Genomic DNA, 24,745 nt, shown 5'->3' with positions numbered 1-24,745 from the left:
CAGAGGGTTTGCCTTTAGATTTTAATAGGTCACAATGTATTTCTTTAGCCTAAAGAACTCATTTATTTCTTATTCCTTAATTTCTTTCTCTGAAAGCTTAGCCATACATTTGCTAGAATTCCAAGGCATCAAGTTGGATTTTTTACCTGTTGAAAAATTAGAACCTAATTAAATCTTTTCTTTGAGGTATCACAATGCTTGTTTTCCTATGTAATTTTGGAGGTAACTTTTTAATTTAATTATTTTCACTGAAAATGTAATTGTAAATGGACCTGACCATCATGACTTTGCATAAAATGTTCTCACAGATATTTAAGGAAGATGTGGATATTACTGGACTTTCTCAGTGTATCAGCATTTATACTTGCAGGTGATCCCTCTGACTGTCTGATCAAGACTGCATTTAGGAAATAACTTCTGGTATTAGAGAAACATTGTTCTCCTTGTAGTAGTCGGTCCTGATAGTAATGGGTCTGCTGTAACTGTTTCCTTGTTTAGATCTGTTCCATCAAATACCTATTGCCCTTTCTAGCAGAGCTCCAGATCTTTCCTTCAGCTCTTCATTTGTTCAGCTTAACTTGTCGCCAGGCACTATTATAAGTGTGAAGGTGAAGCATTGAAAGACAACGTATGCAAAAATCCTGCTCCCATGGAGATTCCTTCCATCAGCCTTTCCAGAAGGGTGTGTTTATCCAGGCCCAATGCCACAGCAAGCTTGTAAAACAAATCAGCCAGCCCGGAGATCCTGCACTTTATGTAGCCCAGCCCGGCTGTCCTTTGCCAGTGGCACTTGGGTCTCCCATCAGAGCAGCATGCCCCAGAGTTGTCCTCCTGAGATGAGGAAGGCATGCTGATGCTGCCCCAGCTTCCCAGTTGACCCCTCTTGGCCCTTATTGAACTCTGCTACATCCAGGAACTTTTTTAAATGGTTTTCATGCATTGACTAATTTAATCTTCTAGCAACCCTATGAGGTAGGAATTATTGTTATTCCCATTTTACAGATGATGAAACAGGTCAGGTGCCCGCCCATGTCATGAGGCAGTGAGTAGAAGAGCCAGGATTCGAACCTGTGACTTCTGGCAACAGAGACCAAGCTCTTCTGTAGTCTGTGCTGTTTCACGTTGGTGGTACAGGACACCCAGTTAAGGGTCTGTTATAGACTCAGGTAAAAGTGAAATTAATTGGCTCATAATAGTAAGCAACTACTAGTTTAAATTATGTACTTTTTAGCTCAAAGTTTATGGTGCTGTGTATACAGCCTACTGTGAGTTGAGAATGGAAGAGATGCCCCAGGGTTGCTTTCTCGTGTAGATTTTCTGTTAGGTATATTCTCCCAGTAGCTGTGCTTAGCTTATGCTTTTTGAGACAGGGTCTCCATGCTATTTGCACGTAAATATTAGCTTGCGTATGGTTCCATCAAAAGAAAACAATTAAATCCTTTTCACTGTTTGTCTTTCAGCTGGTGTATTTTTCTACTTTGCTTCCAAGAACGTTGTGGCAAACCTCTCTAAAACTTGTTCTTTATAGGAAAAATTTTTGTGTTAAGAAACTTAATATTTTTCACACTAAAATTCACACACTGATGAGAGAAAAACAAGACTGTGGTTCCAACCAGGGATGCTGAAGTATTCAGATTTCAGTTAACACCAATAATAGAACAGTTCTGCTTTTAAATTTTAATGTTTTTCTTAATGTTGTTCTGTCAGATCTTACCAATTCACATGATTTGTTACATGTCAAAGATGAATGGGGGACATGCAAAGAGGGTATGCCTATTGTCACTTTATAGGGCTGGAGTTGTAAGCCAAGACCGGCAGTGGCTTCTCGGTTTCTTATATGCGGCCAACCTGTATCCCAAACAAGACAGTCTTAGATGATGGCTATAGCCTTAACATTGGGGTACCCCTAGGAATACTGATGGGCGAAATTACTGAGAGTTGTGATATAAAAGCATAAATGATCTAGTTGGTATTATTCTTTTATGAAAATATAATTTTTTATAGGTGCTGTATCTATTTTATTTAACTATTTACCAGGTATTTGTGAAAAATTATATTAAGTAGAAAAAGGTAAAGAAATAGAATCCTTAGCTTCAAATCATGTACCTCCCTGACCACATGACAACTTTATTAACCTCCTTACTGAAGACTTATGTTTCCAATTAACTCCAGGCCATTCCTTAGAGTCAGAATACCTATGCACTGTGCTTATGCTCTTTGAATGGTACATATTCAAAGAAATCAAATATGTAATGCTTTTGATTGTTGGATAATAAGTACCATGCAGGTGAACTTTTAGCTTACTTACCTTTTTTAGAACGAGCATCATTAGCTCTGAGTCCCTTTGTCTTTTCCAGTCGTGTCCCCATTCTCCCCCACCCCGCATCTCCCTGTGGCCAGAACCGGTCAAAGGAAGCCCCGGGAACACAGCACTCCTCTTGGTCCTGCTGTCCCTGCGAGGCAGCCACTCTCTGTGCTGACTCCTCCTGCACTGAGGAGCCTCGCAGAAAGAGTAGGTTGCAGCCCCAAAGCTTTTCTTCAAGAATCTGTACTTTTTCCCTCTCAACACTCTTAAACACCATTTGAAGACAGCAAAATAGTGGCTAAAACAGTATTTCCTTTCTCAGAGAAGGAAAGTGAAATAGTGCAATAGAATTGGATTTGCAGTTACTAGCTCTGCTACTTACTATCTGTAAATTAGCTGCGAAAGTCACTTCATCTCCCTGATGGAGATAAAATGTGATTTGATTCAGAACGCGTCTTTCTAATCTGCTTCTCCTTAGCTCCTTTTTCAGTCGTCTCAGAAGGTGTGTGTTATATAATTGATATAGTCAATGTGATAGAAATTCAGAGCATTACAGATTGCAATTATGTCCTTATCTAGTTTTAAACACATTCATACCAGGTATTAAGATATATGTTATAAGCACAATATTCAGTTGCTTAATACTCCACTAAGCACAGTATGGCCGTACCTGACTGAAACCAACTTTCTTAATTGCCAACAATTCTGGGGTGAGGTTGAACTCTTTGTATTCAAAATTTGAAGACAATTCAAATTCAAATATCTAATTGTCAATATTAAGTTTTTCTGCTGTTCATTCCATACCCCAACAATGTCTTTTGGTTTATGTTAAGTATCACATTTCATAGTAATAAGAGAACTTAAAGCTTTTGCTTAAAATAAACCATGATGATACAGTATTTTTATTCATTTTGCCATTTTTAAAAATATGTACTAGAATATGTTTTGATTGTGCTAAGGAACATGATCAAAGTTCAGCTCCTGTTATAATCATGTCAGAAAATGTATGGTGTTCTAGAAAGATAAACATGCAGTAGGGCTCATGAGCAGCAAGGAAGTAACTGTGTACCCGCCAGGAAGCAGAGCTGTTCCCACTACAGCAAACAGAGCCTGGAATTGTATGGCTGTTAGGGATCGAAGCTGTGTTATTTCAGCAGTTTGTAAATGACAGATCAGTTACTCACGCAAGGTTGCATTTCTTCCTCTGTAAACCACTTTATCTTTTAGTGGTTTATGTTATTTAAAATTCTTGAGTAAATGGCCTTTGTTAAGTGTTTTGGTTCAGATTTTACTTATCTTTAAATAACCAGAAACAACACCTAACATTGAAAAATTGCCACGTGCCAGGTGTTGTCTGCTGTGCTGTCTCATTTAATCCCCTATAGCGTAGGTCATGTTTCCCCCATTTTCGTAGGTAATGAAACTTAGTCAAAGTTCATTCTGTTTCCATGCTGACTCTCCTGCTGACTCCCACGTCTTCCTCAGTTGGTCTTTAGATTCTGACTTGAGATTGAGCTGCTCTTTAGAATGTGGAAGATGCAAGTGACATGAGCCTTGAGGCTTTAGTGATCTGAAAGTCTAGGTTTTTTTTCTAATGTCACATCCTAACTATTCCCATTGACATTGGAGAGGCCTGCCCAACATCCAGTGCTCAGCAGTAAAATTTTCCTTTCTCTGTTTTCATATAAGCCCCTTTAGACTTTTGTGGCCAAGCTGTCAACTCAGTTTATCGTCATTTTTAGTCATGGTGGTTCCTTCTTTGTTTATTTTTTTCTTGAGGAAGATTAGCCCTGAGCTAACATCTGCTGCCAATCCTCCTCTTTTTGCTGAGGGAGACTGGCCCTGAGCTAACATCCGTGCCCATCTTCCTCTACTTTATATGTGGGACGCCTACCACAGCACGGCTTGACAAGCAGTGCATGGGTCTACACCCAGGATCCAAACCGGCAAACACCAGGCTGCCAAAGCGGGACGTGTGAACTTAACCGCTGCGCCACCAGGCTGGCCCCAGTCCTGGTGATTCTGATACAGAGATGCTCATCACAGCCAAATAAGTGTGATGCCAAGATCAGTTTTGTGTTTCTGCTTCTGGTTCTAGCATTCCCTGTGCTCTTGCCCCTCAACCTTTGCGCAGAGAATTTTGTGGGGGAAAGGAAAGGTTAACATCCAAGATTTCAGCATTCCAAGAGGTTATTTTCAAATATTAAACAACTTTATTTCTGTGCTCCTTTCCAGAAAAGAAAGTGTTAGCTTTATTTTTATGACTCTCTGGCCAAAAGCAGTGTGCAAGTAGAGATGCAAAGTAATAACTTGACAGAGTTTTAAAAAGGACCAAACATCAGATAAGACAAAAGAAATAGTAGATAAACGAGTCAGTTCTCAGTGAAACTCCCTTCCGTTTGTTCTCCTGTTGCCAGACTGACTCATGGACTCAAAATCTAGGAGCCCACAGGGCCTTACCTAGATCCGATTAAAATCATAATACCTTACATTTCTGCAGAGCGTTATGGTTTTCAAAACGTGCTCATTTTTGCCGTGATTATCCTATATCATATTTTCTAACTTATTACATCTTATTCTTGTTCAAGAGACAAACTAGAGAATTGTGGTTTATATTCCATAAAGTCACCGCCATACCCCAAGGAGATTAATACAACCTATAATGGTAACTACTCTTTTCTTTAAAAACCTTCTTGGCCCTAGTAGCAGTGAGCACACCCGAGGCCCAAATCTTGCCTTCACGCCATTCTCCATTAAAAGGAACCATAGCTTCTTGGAGAAATGGCTGATTCTAGGACTGAGTATCAGTAGGAGCCTGGAGCACCTTGTAGCACCATAAAGAAAGAAAATGCTGAGAAACAGACATAATGATGGGTGTGTGAGTCAAAGAAGTCAAGCGCTCGCTGAGAGAGTTCCCAATGGCCGAAGTTGCAACAGTTTGAGCAGCCAAAGGAATAAGTATTGGAATATAACACAGTATAAGATATATATCCATGAGTTCATACTGGTATAAATGATTGAATAAATAAATAAATGGGAAGAATAGACAAATTTCCCATGCAGAAGAATTTCAAACAATCGATGTAGATACTCCTTCGTCGAGGAAGTGGAACATAACTCCCCCCGCCGAGGGTGGGCTGTGGAGAGTGACTCTTTCCCAAGAGTCCAGCAGGGAAGGGGAAAGTTAGAGACAAGTTCCAGTCAGCTTCAACAGAGGTGAGTCCTGTCGGTAACGTGGGCCCTCGATATGATGCGATGAGAAGGGCCTTCCCCTCCGTGGTCTTCCTCCCAAACCCATGAGCTCAGTCTAATCGTGAGAAAACCATTAGACAAACCCAAATTGAGTGGCAAAGAACAAAATGCGTCACCAGTACGCCTCAAAACTGTCAAGGTCATCAAAACCAAGGGAAGTGCGAGAAACTGTCACAGCCCAAGGAGCCTGAGGAGCCACGACAGCTGCACGCAGTGTGATATCCTGGCTGGGACCCCAGAACAGAAAAAGGACATTAGATAAAAACCGGAAATCTGAGTAAACTATGACTTTAGGTCATAATACTGCATCAATCAATGTTGGTGAATTAGTTGTGACGCATGTGCCATACCAATGTAAGATAATCATGGAGGAAACTGACCGACTGGGTGTGGAGTGTATGGGAACTCTATGCTAGCTTCCCATTTTTTCAGTAAATATAAAACTACCTTAAAATTACAAGTAAAAAACAAACAAGCCTCCTGGGTTAAGATTTTGCTCCTGACACTGCCACCCACGGTTCGGCCACTCTCATTCCATTTCCACGTTTCCCTGCTTCTGGAAGCCGTCCCAGGTCCCTTGGGGAAGCACGCAGAGGCACAGAGCTGTAACTGGAGGAGGGCCACTGGCGGAACACGAGGCTGGAGAGGCGAACAGGGCCAGCTCATGCAGAGCTCGTGGCTGCCGTGAAGGGTTTTGGCATTTATCCTCGGACCATGAGAAAGCATAGATCGTATTTTTAAGGCAGTCAGTGGCAAGATCAGATTTATGGTTTACAATATCCATTGACTGCCGAGGAGGGGCCGGGGTAAGGGCTGATTTGAATAGGCCCCTTGTTGTGGGCAGTAATCCTGGTGAATGCCTGGAAGAGTCAGGTAAAAGGAGGGTTTCTGATTTAAGAAGTATTCATGAAGTAAGAGCCGCAGGCTGGGAACTGATGCGGATGGAGGGGAGTGAGAGGGGTGTCAGGGGCCACTCCCCAGTCCCTGCTCGTGCGGCTGGAGACACAGTCATGCTGTATGGCCATGAGAGCCCTGGGGACCCATTGATGCGGCAGGGGGAGCAGTGGCTGACCACCGAAGGGTGATGGATTAGAAAGAACTTGATAGAAACGTTGAAGAACTAGGCCCATTGTCCTAAAACAGTTCAGCCACTGAGTGGAACTCAGCGTAAGAAGCTCCCAAGTCAAGGGGATTCAATTTCTGAATTACCAAAGGGGCTCTGTGCTGAATTAGCCATAGGAAGCCCTTCTTCCTGAGCAGGTGGGTGCTGGGGAACTCCCTTTGTCACCAGGCAGATTCCCCCCAGTTTTAGACAGCTCTAATTGACAGGATGACACAATTATTCAAATTGACCCAGAATATTTCATCTACTTTGAAAGATTGATGTCTTGTTGACACAGCATCTTTAGCTAACAAGCATTAATGCTTTGGTTTTTTTTAATAATCTGATTACTAACCTAAGAGGCCAAATGTGCTTAGTACGCAGCTTTGCTGTTGGTGTTACCTGTACAATACAAACATGATGGCAGTCAAGGAGCACTCATGCCTGTCTGTCAGCAGAGGGACAGCTGACGCTGGAAGTAAGGGAGCTACATAAACAGTCGTTCGACGCTAGCTTGATTGATATCCCCTATTGTCAAAACGTATACATAGTAACTTAAACAGAAAAGGCATTTTACCTTGTTTTATAGCTCTAAAAATAAGTCATAGTTATTACTTTCAGTTTTAAAACATGCAGTTAACATTTAGTCATGCAATTTGGTTAATCCCTAAATATTGCTCTTGTGTGGTGAGGCAGGCCGGCCCAGCACCTCATGAGAATAATAAACACACGCAGGCTTTGATGGTTATTCCTAGGTTTATTTTTAAAAATATGTCTCTTTGCTTTTCATTGTTTTAATTAAGTGGGATTTTCGAGCGACAGATAAGCATTAACTCATGACAGGTTCTGCCTGACCTAGCCAATGTCTGTGCCCCGGGAGTGGGGGCTCGGTATAAAGAAATGCCAGGACTTGCTCAGAGGACATGCACTGTGGCTCCGAGTGCCCACCTCAGAGAGTCTTTGCATTTGTCAGTGACTTATAAGGAGACCCCTCACACAGATATATTAAATGTTAAAAGATAAGATGATTTAAAACTACTAGCATGCTAAACAAAACTGTGCTGTTGGAAGTAAATCATTCAGATGAATTTTGATGGGTTGCTCCAAAGTTTATAAATCAGATCATCTTTGTTTCCCTCCCGTGGTCGGGAGGCCTTCCCCGTCACTCTCTGCTCTGCCCTGTCTTTCTCCAGAGCACATACCTTCTGCCTGGCACAATTTAACATCTATCGTTCTTTCACTGGTTTGTGGTCTCTGCTCCCCAGTAAAGTAACAGCTGTGTGAGAGGAGGCAGACTGTGTGTCCCTGCTGCATCCAGCACCCATGACGGGGCTTGGTGCACAGGCAGGCAAGAAACATTGTCGAGTGACTGAATGTGTAAATATTAAAATATACTTAAAAGGCCAGATATTTCTTGTGCCATAAAAAAAGTGGTGATTATTAGAAAGGGGACAGGTTTTTATTCACCTTGTTCTGAAATTATGTCACATAAATATTTCCAAGTATTTTGTGGGCCGAAATATTTTTATGAAACTCAACAGAAATATACATATTGTGAAGGTATAGAAATAGACATCTGGTGGAGGCGCTCTGTCTCCACTCACTGCGTATCTCGCCTCCCCTCTGATTGCCTCTCATCACGTCTGCTGTCTCTCTGGATAGCTGGTTTGCCTTTGTCCTCCTGCCGGTTGTTCGGGCTTCCTCCTCCCCACCACACCCGCTTCAGGACCCCTTCTTCACCAGCTGCAATCCTTTTTGGTGAAAAAGCCTCAGCAGCAGGTGGGAGGAAGCCATGGCTCTCAAACGCCATCCATTCGGCTCTCTGAGATGTTTTGTGTTCTTTGTAGAACTCTTCCTCTAAACACCACATGTGTTTATTACACTATACGTCACCAGTGTTCTACAATGGGTAATAAGGTAGCTCATTTCTTGTGTTTTATAATTCTCATAATGCAAGACCAAGTCAATCTGGTAAATTAATAGTTATTTAAGAAATGGACATTAAAGTGGAAAACACTTTCACTACTGTAGGAGGTCAAAGATAGATTCTGCAACTTGATTTATGACAGTAGTGTGCTTTGTTATATAAGGTAAATCAACTCTTGAGGCTTAATTAAAGCAGGGCCAACTCTAGGCAAAACTCTCCCTTGGACCAAGCTGTCCTCGAAGCCTTTGGCCTTCAACACTTCCCCTGATGGCTCCTCTTCCTCCCAGGCACCTGTGTTTTGGCTTCTGGGACCGTTTGTTTTCAGCCACACCACTTTTTTTTTTTTAAAGATTGGCACCTGAGCTACATCTGTTGTCAATCTTCTTTTTCTTTTCTTTTTTTCTTCTCCCCAAAGCCCCCCAGTACATAGTTAAATATTCTAGTTGTAGGTCCTTCTGGCTCTGCTATGTGGGACGCCACCTCAGCATGGCTTGATGAGCGGTGCTAGGTCTGCATCCAGGGTCCAAATCGGTGAAACCGTGGGCCACTGAAGCAAAGTGTGTGAACTTAACCACTCGGCCACAAGGCCAGCCCAAGCCACACCACTTTTGTAGCCTGAGGTTGAAATAGCTGTCCAGAATGCTGTCTTTTGTTAAGATGTATTATTTTAATATCCTAGGTTAATGACCAATAAATAATCTGATAGAATAAAAAAATATTATGTTAGTTGATGATGTTAATTCATTTATGCTTAGAAAATATTTACTGAATACTCACTGCTAACCAGGCACTTCGGGGACACGTAAATAAATAAATAAGAATAATATATAGACCCTACATTTATGTGAAGGTGTAGCATTCTGTGAGAATTACAGAAAGGAGCCCCCTCTGGGAGGTGGACTGCAGAAAGGTGCCCGCTCCAGGCCCATGTGGTCTGCACCAAGACAAAAGACCTTGGGACCTCAGGGCTCCTGGGTGTCACCCGCCTTCTCCTCAGCCAGCTACCTTAGCACTCTACACCGATTGGACGACCAGATGAGGCAGCTGGGGGTGAGTAGGAGGGGAGGTGACATGCTGAGGGCACAAACCCAAGTAAAAAGACAGGCTGCCTCCCCTCAGGAAGCCTCTGTACATACCTAGTACATTAATGGGCAGCAGGTCTTGGAGCCTGCAGCCTGCTTTCATCAGATGCCATTACCAAAGTGTCTGAAGTCTCTTTCTAGGACAGGTGGCATTCTGTGAAGATCAGAGGCACCCGCCCTTTGAAGAGCTACTCACATGTTCTTTGCTTATAAGTAGAAAAGAAGAGGTCAAACTTTGAAGTAAACAGATAGATTAATAGAATTTGAAATGCAAAGAACTAAAGCCAAAATACAAGGTCAGCATTTAAAAGATACAGATAAACAGAGCAGAAAGTGTGTAGGTCCTTTAAGTGAAATGCCATCATGGAAAGAATGGCAGTGTTTTTATTTCCTAAATAAATTGACTTTGGAACACCAAGAATAAGTAATTCCTGTGGGTTATGGTGTTTTGTTAACACACCGGGCAGATAACTGCAAAATACCATCCTAGAAACTGAGGAGCATTTTGTATGATTTTTACAATGTAGGATAATAGAGAGCACGAGGCATCTTGATCTCTTGACACCAGTAAAAGGAAGTCAGCCTTTAACAGGAAATAATAGATCTTTTCTTCTGCTGAACTTGACCCGGAAGTTCTACTATCCTTGGATTGTTTTTCTTGTCAAGTTCCAATGACTAAATTCAACCAACATAATTTTTGCTAGAAAAGATGATGAAAAGCCTCTGGGAAAGTAACTTTTAAACAGACTTTTAACTTTTACCCTGTCAATTATGTACCGTGTTATATATAGTTTAGGCACTTTTCATTTCAGTACAATGCCTTTCTGCGCACAGGGTGAGTACATAGTGATTGTGAGCAGCTGAGCAGAAGGGCTACACAGAGGCCCCGCTGGATGAAAGGCTGCTCCCTGCTTGTCCCCTGGTGCTCAGAGGAGAGCACCTCTGCTTGCAGCCTGGGCAGCAGAAGGGCCTGCCTGAATGATTTCGGAGGATCTGTTGTAAAGGGCATGTAGGAAGGAGATTCGCTACACAGGGAAGTTCAAGGGCAATGACATAATGAAAGTGTGCTAGACGTGGACATAGACAGTATCCTTAATCCAGCTAATTCATTATCCCCATTTCCCATAAATGGAAAGCAAGGCCTGGAGAAGCTGCGTAACTTCCTCAGTGGTGCAAAGCTATTACATGGCATAGTCGGGATTGGCCTGAGCTGCTGTCTCTCCGCAGCCCTCGGGGTACCCAGCGCATCTGCCGCTTACAGCTCTCCCTCCACCTGACCCCTCTTGGAGCTACAGACTCTTGACAAACATTTTTGTCGCTGTTGACTTTTGGTGGGTAGTGCTTTCTTTGGTAGTTTTCTCTGAATAACAGCAAGCTGTCATTTGCTACTTGCTGTGTGAATGTGGTGGAGCCCTCTCCCATTTGTGTAGCCATCTGAGATAATGTCTCTGGAATTTGACTTTATTTGAGGTGTGAGAGCTTTTTTTTCCCAAGTAAGTATCTTGTAGTAGACTCATTCCAAGAAATATACCACTGTTTCCATTTTTAGATTATGTCAATGTACAGTACTTTCTACAAAGAATGTAGATAATATTCTTTTAGCTCTTTGATTGCTTAATGGAAACATCATTAAAATCTTCTTTAAAGATGGTCATTAAAGATCATGTTCTTAACATGTGGTTACAAATGTGTGCTGTCAGCAGTGGGCTAAAAACAGGTTAGAAAAGCAGGTGTCATTTCCCCAAAGCTCTTGATCTGGATTCTTAGCTTGACCCCCTGTGGCATCGAGCTTAAAGGGCTGAGGAAATTAGAAGCCAGAAGAATCTCAGGCAGGACTGATGCTGAGGATACACTGATGAATTTGCATTGAGAAAGTATACCAGTGAAAGGTAAAATAGTAGTAGCAGTAGAGATTTAGAGCAGATTTTAGTTTCTTGTTTGAAATGTTGCCGGAGAGCACAGAGACAGGAAATTTCCTCTTGGTTTAACTGGATTGTTTCCTGGAAGATCATTCACAAGGTATCTTCTAGTGTTTATTTGAGTCTTTTCAACTATCTCTAAAAGAAACTTTTCCCTTTTGACTGTTGTGTAACATTACTAATAATGAAACTAAATTAAGGAATGATCATACCTCAACCTGATTTTCCTTTTTACTTAATAGTTCTTTACATTAAATTTTTTAAAATAGAATAATCCCTCCTTAATCTCGGAGTTCTCACTTCTCACATATTTAAATAACATGATCAAGTTCTTTTTCACCCCGTCACATAAGTTAGGGTATGTCAAGTAACACATGTTTAGTTTTTTAATCTCTTTCCTTACAGTACGACGTATGTTTAGTTTGATTAGGCCGTAGGGTCAGGAAGACGGCTAAACTCCACTTATATTTTCCCTTCAGGCAGTTTAAACAAAACAGAGGTTTAGAAAGTTCTTAAAATCTTAAATCACACACTCAGAATAATTGGAATTTCAGCACCACATTCATTTTTATCTTCCTTTTCATGCACGTGCTTTTTCACTTTGGAATTTTATTAAAATGCTGCAAGAGCCTTATCTGCTGGTTTCCTAGGGTGAATAATACCTCAGGTTGGCTATTCACCAACTTCTCCTGCGTTTGTCTTTCTAGAGTTGAAGGGACAGGAGGGAGAGCAGTGGTAGCAGTAATAACAATGATGAGACTCCTGCGAGTGCTGGAGCGGGGTGCGGTGCCAGGTCCTGGCGGCCCTTGCCCAGGTGGATGGTTCCCTCCCTGCGCTCTCTAAACGGCCAAGGGGCGCGGCAGCGCTTAGTGCGGAGGCCACACAGGGACAACCAGTAGAACCAGGATTCAGGTCCAGGCACTGCAGCTCGCCTTGTGTGGACTGGTAATCTCTTAACCTCCTTTTTCGGGTTATACCAGGACGCTTTTGCTTTGGAAATAGTGCCTTCGTATTCCACTGTATTTTACCTCCTGCTCTTATAATTTTTGGTAACTGAGTTGCCTTTTCGTGAACACGTTGATGTTCAAAGAAGATATTGTTGAGTTCTTAGAGCAAGATATCATGGGGACAAATCTGAAAGGTGCATATCTAACTAGAATTGATAAGTTGTCAATTGCCTGACATATAGTAAAGGGGTTTTATAGCAAAATAAGAGTTGTTGAATGAGAGTGCGTGAAGGCAGAGTACGTTTGGTACTTTACAACACACTCGGCAGAAAACTTTTCTTGCACAACCTACCAGGAATACATGAGGAAAGCATGTCATGGAATCAGGTTTAGAGTTTAGCGTCTCCAGGATTATGACACAGTCTCAATAATAGAGGGAAATGGCAACCCAGAATAATAGCCAAGTAAATAGAATCCCTAATCTTTGGTTTGTTTGGGTATTTACTCAGCGTAGCCTCTGAAATACTTGAGAGCTTTCGGGAAAAAAGAAATGGAAGAGAGCACCTGCGTTCTCAAGGCTAAGACCTCCTTTTGTGAATGCACTGATTTTTTTAAGAGGGTGTATACATGTTTAATGTGCGGGTGTGTTTGTTTAAGAAAGACATTGAGCTTCAAAAGGCAAAATGTTTTGTAACCCAGAAATGTAATTGTAAATGGAGTTATTAAATCTGACGATAAAATTAAAATACACTAATTTGTAAACAGCGTGTGTGTGGGGCTCCACTCGCTGGATCAGCTTCTGTCTAGTGGGCAGCTCACACACTCTGCTTCAGTCCAGTCCGTGACCCCAGAGACAGAGCCTCAGGTTTGAACCGCGAAGATACTAACCCAGCTTAGGGGGCAATAGAGTTTTTTCAGTTCAAAGGAGGGAAGGAATTTCACTTTTTGGCTGATATCCTCATCTTCCCAGGAACTGATTGCAGGTAGTGGGAATCCACCTTTAGAAAAAGGTGTGGGCAACCACAGCCTTGTGCAGAGAGGAACTTCAAAGTAGAGAAGGTGAGCCATATGGTTGCCCCAGGCTTGGGAGAGACAGGTCTGCAGTGAGGGTTCTGATCTCATAAAATTCACTTTGGACTTTCCAAACTGCTGTTTGTACTATAATTCTTAATCAGTCTGAGCTGAGTTTAGCACATATAATTATTTCAGCATAAAAAGCCATTAACTGTTATGATGGGTTTTAGAATTGATAGTGGTATTGGGAATATGCAGACACGCCTTCTCACTCATTCCAAATCTGTATAGATAATCTGCTTTTTGATATATCCCAGTTATTGTTATGTTTGCTAACACAGGACGGGGTTAATAATAACATAGCAGAATATCTGGACAAATCAAATCTATCTTAGTACTTTTGGTCTCTCTTTCTTTTTAATTGTGGTAAAGTATATATATAACATAAAATTTACCTTTTTAACCATGTTTAAATGTACAGTTTAGTGGCATTCTCAATGTCGTCCATTAACAATCTTGTATAACCATCACCACTATCCATTTCCAGAACTTTTCCGTCATCCCAGTGATGTCTTCTGGATAAACCTTTATCACAGCTGCTAACAGGTAGAAAAATGGGTTGATTTCAGTTACATCTTTTGTTTCCTTCTTTCAGTAGATAAACAGTCATCTCATAAAAAGCAGATGGGGAAAAGTAGAGCAAAGTAAAACAAGCAGTGATTCATTAACTGGGTAATTAGCTTGTGATTGTGAGTGTGATGATAATATCCTAAATACTTAATCATAGACCAATGTTTTGGAATTCAGCACTTGCAAAAAAAAAAGGCAACTTCATCCTTCAGCTCTTGGACTAGGCAGTAGGTTTTCATAAACCTTTGGATCTCACTGTTGTTACCAGTTATGGAGCATTTTCCATGTGTTAAATACTCTCACTTAATCCTTATAACAATCTAGCAAAGTAGACGACATTGTGCCAGTTTAATGATCTTCGAACATTTTACTTCACTCTAACATTTTACCTTTGCTCAGATTGCTTCTAGCAGAAATGAGACTTAGGAGGTTCAGTGACTGGTCTGAAGCCCCATAATCTGTTGGTTAACTCAGGGTCATCGCTGACCAAACCCTTGCTCTAACCGTCAGGATATAGTACCTTCTTTAGAGGCATCTAACCTTTGGTTTAGGAAAGGAAGGATGTATCTTTCCTCTCTATTCCTCCTTGGCAACCCTTCAAAGGAAAACTTTTGAATTGTCAGAAGAGGAGAATTAGACTGAAATTTTAAGTTATAAAATGCTATTCTGAGCCAGGTAATGTTCCGTTCAGCCTACAGTCCTCCCTGCATCGTGCTCCTGAGGCTGTAACTACTCTGGTTTTTATAGCTCAGGCTGTTGTTGCTGTAGGGGGCCCCCAGGCCATGTCCTTTTTGGAACCTAAGGTTCTTCTTGGTCCATCAGACTGTCCACTAACTAATGATACCTGCAGGCCTTGAATATAAACCTGACTGACCTTAGTTTAAACCAAATACCAGTGCTGTGTCTGAAATGTAACAGTATGACTGGCTTTTAGCTCTGATTTTAAAAGAGCTGGCCCGGTATTTGTCCCCTGGCATCTTAGGCTTTGAACGCCTGGCCAGTCCTGATAGGTGTTGGGACTACGTCTCCCTCACCCCCAAATATGGAGACCCCGGACATCCCTCCTGGACAGCCTAGGACACACACCCAGTCCATGAACTCCCATTGCACGTCCTAAACCCACAGACAGAAAGGCGTTTCCCTCCTTGATTCCACCAGCTGCTGAGACAGTTCCGCCCTGCTTCTTTCTACACCTCCCGTCACCCTCCACAGCCTGGCCACGACTGGGAGGCAGCGAAATACTCTTTTCCCCTCTATGGCCAGGACCACTCTCCTTAATTCCTCAGTCAGCTGGGAGGGAGGAAATCTGACATTAAGCTTGCTTGTCTATCATCCGGACTTTATGACTCTGAGGAAACACACAGTCACTTAAATTAAAAAACAAACAAACAAAAAAAACCCTTCTAGTCCAAATTCTGGGTCTAGAAAGTTGATCCTTAATCAGACAAAAATGTCACCGTCTCCTTGGCGTCACTAAATCCCTTTTAATAACTTGTGAACTGATCTTTTTATCAACTAAGAATCTTCTTAAAGAAATAGAACCACCTTAGACTTAGCAAGGAGAAAAGGAATTTTTTGGAACGATGTGGAGGCGGCCACAGAATCAAAGGGAGAAGTCAAACCTGTGCTCAGAAAGAGCAGCTTCAGGGGTCGGGGGAAGAAACAGATGTGTCCTTCAGGTGCTGGTGCCAGGAGGAATCTATTCCACTCACCTTCAGACCTTTGATCATTGCACTCCAGATGCAACTTCCAGGAAGAGCGCACTGGCTGGCCTGGCTGGGCCAGCAGCTCCAGGAGGCTGCACCTACCGGGACGACAGCAGGTGCCTGCCTGCATATGGGAGGGCGTCCGCAGCGTCCTTGGCCTCCGCCCACTAGACACCAGGAGCACTCCCCCACTGTGACGGCCAGAGTGTCTCCAGCATTGCCAAATGTCCCCTGGGGGGCACAGCTGCCCCCAGTTGAGAACCCCTGCTCTATAGTAAAATCAGTCCTCTAACCAGAAGGAAATGGGTGCTGGGTGGCACAAGCAAGCCATATCCGGGAGTCTTTCCTCCCTCAGTCTGTCTCCACTGTTCCCGGGCCTGGTTGTAAGCCAACCTCCATCTGTGGCTCAGCAGCCGTGCATGGTTCTCACTCACACAGAGACTCTTGGCCTCCCGGCAGCAGGGGATCACAAAGTCTCCTGAGGGCCCCCCCACGGCAGTTAATCAACCGCTCTCTCTTTTGCACCATCTCTGTACCTTATATACACTGATGTTCTTCATAAACAATTATGCATTTCCATGGTTTTCTCCCCAAATGATGAACTTCTCGAGAACAGAAATCGTGTCTCACTCATATCTGCGTGCCTGGTGTCCCCAGCATGCAGTGCTTGGCACACAGGTGCTCGGTGCATCTTATTTTTCATGAGTGGGAAGACAGGCTTTCTGTCTTCAGTGGAGGAAGGCGTGGGTATGGTCCTGCTCACTGTAGTGTCGGGAGCTTGGCAGCCAGAGGGGATGTCCGGTCAGAACCCTGAAGGAGGGCGCGTGCCAAGTCTGTGGGGAGTCGATACCTCAGCACCGTCCATCCCCCCATCCACTAAGAATCCCCCAGGAAGACCCCGCTTGCGCAGACCGCCCGCGCCTGGAATGACTTTCTGGTCTCTTCCCTGGAAAAGGGGCTCCTCCTGGGCTCGCGCTGGGCTCCGACCTGGCTGAGGTCTGACTGTAGTTCTCAAGCTCAGAGCAGGCAGGATTGCCACGTGAAAGCAGCTTCTAGGATGTGTTTCTGAGCTTTCCTCACTGAAGAGTGGATAATCGATAAACACAAAGCGCTGTTTCCCGGGGGTTTCTAGTAATCAAAATATACTCTGCTGCTTTTTTGAAGTAACAGTACTGTTGCTGACCTCCGAAGCACGCCTCCGTCCGGGAGGCTGAGCGCGTCCCCAGCCCCAGTGTCAGCCCCTTCCTGTCAGCACCGTGGCTGTGTCAGCTCCCCTTCTGGCCGCCTCCCCTCCTCCTCGGATTGTACGGCTATTTTCATGCCAAATCCGCTTGATCCTTCTAGGTGCTTTTCCGGCCAGCTGTGTCGTCTCTCTTGGGGCTTGGTAATTATAATCTTGAACAGTGTCCCAAACAAATCCTACTTTTATTTCTTAACATTGTTTCCTATTTGACTTAAGAAACATGTATTTTTTAGTTTAATTAAATAGAAAATCTGTACATCTTTCTTGCTCAGCATTTCTCAAGTTGTAATTACCAGTTGAGAAGAACCTCGTCTCGTTTCTCCACGTGGATCAGTCCCCTCAGTCCTTCTGAGCGGTGGTTCTCACCGCCCGCTGGAATCCCCAGGGGGGCTTATTACAGCACTGATGGCTGGGCCCAGTGCCTGAAGCATTAGGCCTGGGGCAGGGACCAGAGATTTGGACTTCTAGCAGGTTCCCAGGTGATACCCTTGATGTTGGTCTGGGAGATCCACCCCTAGAAGCACAAGATCACGCCTTTCCATAAGACCGAGTCTTAGTAATTTTTATACATAGTGTCTTCCTGGTAAATAATACTGATCCTTTTGCCCACCTGAAATTCACTTAGGCACTCAGTTACAGATAGAATAAATGAGTGAGTGAATGAATGAATGATTGAAAGAAAACCCTTACAAAGATCCTATTTCTAGGTACTTCATCCACCCTTCTTGGCTCTCACTGTCCTTGATGTCACACTGCCATAGTTTTCTTTGATTGGACACCCTTGGTTGGTGTTAAGCAATATATGAAATGGACTCTAAGAGGAGATGGAACTATTCTACTTCTCTTCTAAGGCTTAAAATAATTCTGTTTTTTAATTGCCGCAATAATCCCCTGTATTCTCAAAATCAAGTGATACGCAGACCATTTCACCCCAGGCGCTTGGTAAAGGGGCCAGAACAAGACTCCAGCTTTGCCAGGCTGGCTTAGAGACATAACCAGACTGCCAACCAGTTGCTTTCAGTCATGTTTTCAAATAATTGTATTAGTTTTACATCCAGACGGGTACTCAAGAGGTTAAAGAGTTCATGCAAGAGTATGTTGATATTCCAGTGAAGGTCTGGTTAGATTATATATTAATTACAGAATAACAGGGCGTGGACCTGCAGCTCAGTACACGTGTTGAACTCGTCCTCGGGCTGACAGAATTTTTTCTTGGCAAAAGCATAGCAATATGCACAGTTAGGAGCCCCTTAAACGTGTAAGGGCTTCTGTTTGCAGGGGGTTACCACAGATACTTGGAGTCCACCCAGAAAACATCCTTAAGTGCAAAACTCTTAGGCACTTTTTTCTCCCAGTGTCATGCCTAGAGAACTCCAGCAGCAGCCATGCGTGGCCAAGCATTGTGCCCTAAGAGGAAGAGGGTTCTGGTCGTGACACGACTGCCTGTCCCAGTCATGGCTGGGCAGAGCCATTTGTCAGGACCAGCTCCTGCCTTTTCAGCAGACTGCTCCCACTTTTCTCCGTTCTTTGCCTCTGGGATAGGTACATAGCTGAGACGGCTCATGAAGTGTGCCTGCTCCAGAGTAGGAAACAGAATGGTCCAAAAAGCAGTGGACATTTTGGCTCTGTCTTCAAGGCAATAAAGGGACAAATAATACGTTGGGTCCATCTAGCCATGGGTGACATCAGGAAGCTATTAGACTTTTTTTTTTCCAGAATTTCTACACACATTTGGGTTTTGTCATATCCAGGATGCTGATGTTTAAATCTGGACCTTTCTAGAATGTGAATTACTTTACAGAATTCTCGGGCATGAGGCAGTATATCACAGCGCTTTAAGAACATGGGCTCTGGAACCAGACTGCCAGGGTTCAACAAAAAACCTAAGAGTTGTGTGACCTCTCATGCTCCATTTTCTTTTATGTAGGCCATGTTCCTCACAGGTGTGTTTCAAGGCTCAGATGAGTTAACACTCTTAGCACAGTGCCTGGCACACAGTAAACCCAACAGATAGCTGCCATTACCGCTTTGTCATTTGTGTTGGTGGCAGTCTTTCCTATGAACCCTTTCTAGACCAGCTGTCCGTGGGTCAGGTCCTCGTGCCTGGGGTCTTTACCCTCACGTTATTTCCAGCTCTGTTTCAGCAGTCCCTGGAGAGAATAGCACGTAGTACGGTGTGGAAACCTTCACTGCTGCAAGAGTCGGTCTTGGAATCCTTTTGATATCATAGTTTATTCTAGTCAGGCCTGGAATAATTGCCCTAGTACTTCAAAGTTATGAAACGTGCTAGTTTGAACAGAGTAGTCGAGACGAAAATGTTCTAGCTTGTACCAACTTTTATTAGCCCATTTACCTCTCATGTAAAATGAGGAGAAAAATAAATTAAATCATCATTCTTTAACTACTCATTATATATGCTCTATTCCTCTGAGTGGGATAGGGAGATGAAACTCAACTACTTGTTTTCAGTTTTATGAACTAATATGTACAATGTGTGTCCTAATGCAATTTTGTCTTTCTTAATTGCCATCGACACTTTTCTCTTTTGAGTTGCCATTTTTTTGTTTCAGTCCTTTTGGCAAAATCAGTCCATTTCCCCCCTTAATTTAGGTGATTTCCACAGTGAAATATGTTTCCAATATGGAATTTGTAAACTCTACTTACTTATGGACATAATGGCTCCAGCCTGGTTCCCCAGAGCTCCTAAGAAATTGCAAGTCTAATCACCACCCTTTGAGGATTAAGACTTGAAGACAAAGGGGACATCTTTGTCAGCTTTTTTTTAAAAATCAAAGAGCTCCTGGAATTTTTTTGAGTATACATAAATATAAAAGCCAACTTCAATTTTTCTGATATGTGGAATTGCCTGAAAACATTGTATTTTTCTTTTAATTCTCTGTGTAGAGGTTAGTTCATGTTGACACTTGCAAAACATTTCAATCTAATTAAAGTGAGGACACCGTAACAACATACCAAGAGAATTCCCGCCCCGCCAACTGTTCTTTATCCCTTCAGGTCCTGATTCCTTCTTTTTGAACTTTGATCTTTAGCAATCACATAACATCTAAAATTACCAAACTGCTCAGTTCTGATCAAATTTATTTAAAAATACCATAAGTGTATATGTTTTTCTCTTGCTGTTGCCACAGTCGCCGCTCTCTGAGCTGCAGGAAGGGCTGAAGAAGGGAAATTGGCGAGGGACGCGTGCTAGTTCCGTCCGTCTGCGAGGACAGAGAAGGGCGTGTTTACATTGGCCGTTTGTTGAGTTGAAATGAACCACTTCAAAGGGACAGGAGGGCCGTGCTTGACTGAATAGGTCGGCTCTAAATAAATGGGTTCTACCTTCAGACAGTTCTAGTCATTTAATTATAAACAACCAGCCATTTAATTATAGAATGTTTCAAATATTAAAAGGAAGAAAATGGTGTAATAGGTTAACACCTTTCATTGAAAGCCATGTTTAAATGTTTTCCCTACAACTGTTCTCTGCATCAGAAAGAAACCTGGCACAGAGGGATGCATGAAACCTGATTTGTTAATCAGACTGCATCTGCTTAAGTACTAGCCTGCATCTAGAAGATCTGATGTGAAATGTGCTACTTTGGCAATCATCAAAGACTCAACATTTCTATCATTAGTGATACAGCTGGACCAGAGGAGAGGCCTTCTTTCATCCGTAGAGATTATTTTACTATAAAAAGAAAATTGTGTTTTGAAGTTTAGTTTTGCAAATAAAAACATAGAAATGAAATTCTCTTCCATTAGTTGCTCCTTCTTTCTCAGATATTCCCTCAGATGGAGATTTTGAACTTGAACTTAAATGAGGATGAAAATATTTTGGTCTGCAGTTGAAAATATTGCAATATTCTTATTGTTCTCAACTACTTCAGGTCTCCTAAGTAGCTTACAAGTACGTGTTTGGAGATGCTACTGTGTTTATGTCCACCATACAAACCACTGTGGTCTGTTTCCCACATGGTCGCCCTGCCTGATGAGAATGACCGCGACCACGTGTCCAGTCCAGGGCCCAGCCCCTTGACTCTGCATTCTCCCTGCTGACTGGAGAAGCCTGGGCGCCTGCACCTGGAGCCTGCCCCGCAGCTAAACATGGTGGGCTCCTGGTTTTCCTCCTGCGCTCCGGCTCGGTTACCCCCCCATTCCCAGTCACCCTGGCTCCAAGCCTCAGTCTTCCCACATCTTCCTCTCCCAGAGTCTCCTCCACCCTTAGTGGCCTACATATGTTTTGAATTTCCCCACCTTTGTGCCTTTCTTATATCGTCCTCTCCCCCTGAAGGGGCCTAATTTGAACCTAAATCTTCCCCATCTTTTAAGTTTCTACTCAGATCCCATCCCTCCGTGAAGCCATCTGAATCCCTCCATTGGAATTCGTTTTCCTCTCACTTCTTCCACTGACTGCATTTTGTGTGCTAGCAACATCCACAGTTTAGTTTTTCCCAAACATTTTATGGTGAAAATTTTCAAATATTCAGACAAGTTGAATGAGTAATACAGTAAACACTCATGTACTTGTCATTTAGATTCTACAGTTAACGTTTTGCTCTGTTTGCTTTTTAACATATCCATCTGTCCATTTCTCTGTCCACCCATCAATCCATCGTATATATTTTTTTCCAAAGCAAGTTGCAGACATCAGTACATTTTACCCCAATGCTTTTGCATGCGTAGCATTAACTAGAGTTCAATATTTGTTTTCTTTTTTTGGTAAAATTTATATACAGCAAAATGCAGAAATGTTTAATGTACCATTCGATGAATTTTGATGCGTGTATACACCTTTGTAACACATATCACTACCCAGATAGAGAACACTAATTACCATCACAGCAGAAAGTTCCCTTGTGTCCCTTCTCAGTCAGTTGCCATCTCCTGTCCCAAAGGAACCACTGTTATGATTTTTTTCACCATAGATTAGTTTGGCCCATTTTTGAACTTCATATAAATGTAGTCAAACACTATGTGCTCTTTTGGGTAAGGCATCTTGCATTCGGTGCACCATTCTTGAGATCCATCCATGTCGCCACAGGTGTCAGTAGGTTGTTCCTTTTTGTTATGAGTAGTATTCCATTTTATGAGTTTACCTCATCTGTTTATCTGTATCCTGTTGATGGGAACTTGTGTTGTTTCCAGTTTGGTGTCGTAAGGTCCTTTTCTTTGTTGACATGCTTTTATTTATCTTGGGTAATACCTAGGAGGAAATTGCTATGTCATAGGGTAAGTGAGCTTAGTTTTATAAGGAACTGCTAGACGTTTTTCTGAAGCGGTTGTATCATTTCACCACTGATGTATGACAATTCAGGTTGCCCACAGCCTTGCCTACATTTGGTGTTGTCAGTCTTCGTAATTTTAGCCATTCTGGTGAGTGTATTGTGGTGTCTCGTTGTTTTAGTTTTCTTTTCCCAGATGGCAATGATGTTGAGTGTCTTCTCAGTGCCTATTAGTTGTGTGTGTTTATTTGGATGTCTTCTTTTGTGAAAGGTCTGCTCAAATCTTTGTCCATTTTTAATTCTTCAAAATATGTTGACGATGAGTTGAAGGAGTCCTTTATATATTCTGGATATGAGTCCTATGTGAAACATATATTATGTGAATATATGCTCCCTTCCTGTCATTTACCTATTCATTTTCTTAATGGTTTCTTTTAAAGAGTGCAAGTTTTTAATTTTGGTGAAATCTAGTATATCCATTTTTTTTTCTTTTATGGTTATTGCTTTCTGTGTCTTAAGAAACCTTTGCCTACCTCAAAGTCTCAAATATATTCTATATTTTCTTCTAGACACTTTATAATCTTAGCTTTATACTTAGGTCCATGCCCATCTCACATTAATTTTTATGTATGGTATGCAGTAGGAGTCAAGATTAGTTTTTCCCCCATCTGGGTATGCATTTCCCCACAGTGTACTTTTGTGATTGTGTCCTGCTCACTCTCATATTGTACCTTAGCCTGTTTGTCTTTGAATGCTCATGACCTGGCCTGATCCTTTACACACAGCAAATACTCAATACATGTTACTTGAGTTGCATTAAAGGTTTAGAGGGTAACAAAGAATTCTGGCAATCTCTTAATATCTCAGTGTTGGGATCCATCCCCCAAATTAAATGCCAACGTATATAGCCCTGGTCAACCTGTGAGTTAGCATCATCTGCCAAGAATATAAGTCGAGGCAACAAAGTGGATTGCTCGAATCTTTGTCTTTGGCTTCTTTGGAGGGAAGAATGGAGATAAATTCAGCTTTTCATTGAATTGTTTATATATGCTAGACACAGTGCCTTGTTGCTTTCCAAAACGTCTCCTAGTTTTACCTTTGTAGCAACCTTGTATATTAGATGAGGAAATTTTAGTATCAGGGGTTTTAAGTGACTTCCATGTTATACAATTAGAAAGTTGCAAAGCTAGGAGTTCTCCAACACGGGAGAATCTGGAAGAAAGCAATGACTTGACTCTGACATAAGATTTCTGCAAGAGAATTAACATTTGAATGATTTTAAAGTGTATAGAACTTGATGATAAAACTTGATAAGTAATTAAACATGGTAAATTCTGCATCAACCCAGTCGAAGATAACCAATCAGTCTTCTAACATCACTCCAAGTATATGGGGATACCTGCAAAGGAAAACCCTCGGGAAACATGTTTGGGCCTAAATCTCTGTGCTGTCTGTGTTGATTAGATAGTGAAAATGCATTGAAATCATTAATAGCTTCAGGGCCCACACCCTGCCCATGACGTTTGTAATGTTCTTGTAGTCAGGTTATGGAGGCAAGTTCTTGTTTCAGAAAGCTGGACTGTTCCCCTGGTGCGCAGATGTGAGTGTGTGCTTTTGTCCCTCCTTGGTGTCTGCCGGTGAGTGGTGGCTGATCTTTCCTCTGTTTGCAGGTATGCTTCAGAAGTGTCCTTCTGTTGATGACTTTGTAAGTGCCCTCGTTTCTGACTTGGATCTGGACTTCGAAACTTTCCTCATGGATTCCGAATGATGGAAACACCTCGAATCTTTTAAATCAAGGTCATGTGGATATTAACTTTGTTGTAAATACAGCTGTGAACACTCGTTCCTGATTTCAATATTCACTTCTGTAATAACTTCTGAAAAACCTTAAACTGATAGAACTTGGAATAAATAATTTGTTTTAATTATGCTGGCTTTTAGCCTGTTGGCTGATTCTTGGACCTATGCAGATCTACTCAGTGAGCTAGTAGAAACTAGACTTAAGGGCTGAGCATTTCCTTAGTCCAGCCACACTCCGGTTGGCCTTTTCCCCTTTCCATTGATCTTTAAATGGTTAAATTAAAGACTTAATTAAAAGCAAAATTATTTTTGGTTTGAAGCAGTCTTCAGAAGGATTACACAGATAGTTCTTTTGAATGATTGCCATGCCTAAAGACCACTGTACTAGGCTTTGAGAAGGCACTTGGAGTAGTCAGTCACAGTGACCGAGAGACCAAGTACGGTTTCCAAAGTATGCGTAATTGACTGCACTGGGTTTTTCTGAGTGCTCAGGCACCACACAGATGGACTCAGAACAGAGGGAACCTGAACTCACACTTGTCTGGCTTGACTGTGAATGTACAGAAACAGGTGCAGGTGCGGTTAATAAGTGA

The 24,745-nt window shown here is 42.3% G+C and overlaps 1 protein-coding gene across 3 annotated transcripts in view; it reads left to right on the top strand.

The window, feature by feature from the left end:
* MIPEP (mitochondrial intermediate peptidase) overlaps window positions 1-24,280 on the top strand; it is a 185,734-nt gene extending 161,454 nt beyond the window's left edge. For 2 of the 3 annotated variants that reach the window (XM_070578600.1, XM_070578601.1), the window contains one exon: window positions 24,023-24,280. In XM_070578600.1, coding sequence (XP_070434701.1) covers window positions 24,023-24,120 — 98 coding nt within the window. In that variant the 3' untranslated portion in view covers window positions 24,121-24,280. Of the gene's footprint in view, window positions 1-1,002; window positions 1,167-24,022 lie in introns of all 3 variants that reach the window. The other variant, XR_011527994.1, reaches the window with a different exon arrangement.
* Window positions 24,281-24,745: the final 465 nt, after the last annotated feature.

Source organism: Equus przewalskii, chromosome 16, assembly GCF_037783145.1.
Source record: "Equus przewalskii isolate Varuska chromosome 16, EquPr2, whole genome shotgun sequence".
Taxonomy (NCBI): Eukaryota; Metazoa; Chordata; class Mammalia; order Perissodactyla; family Equidae; genus Equus; species Equus przewalskii.
This window is presented reverse-complemented; position numbering and strand designations above follow the sequence as displayed.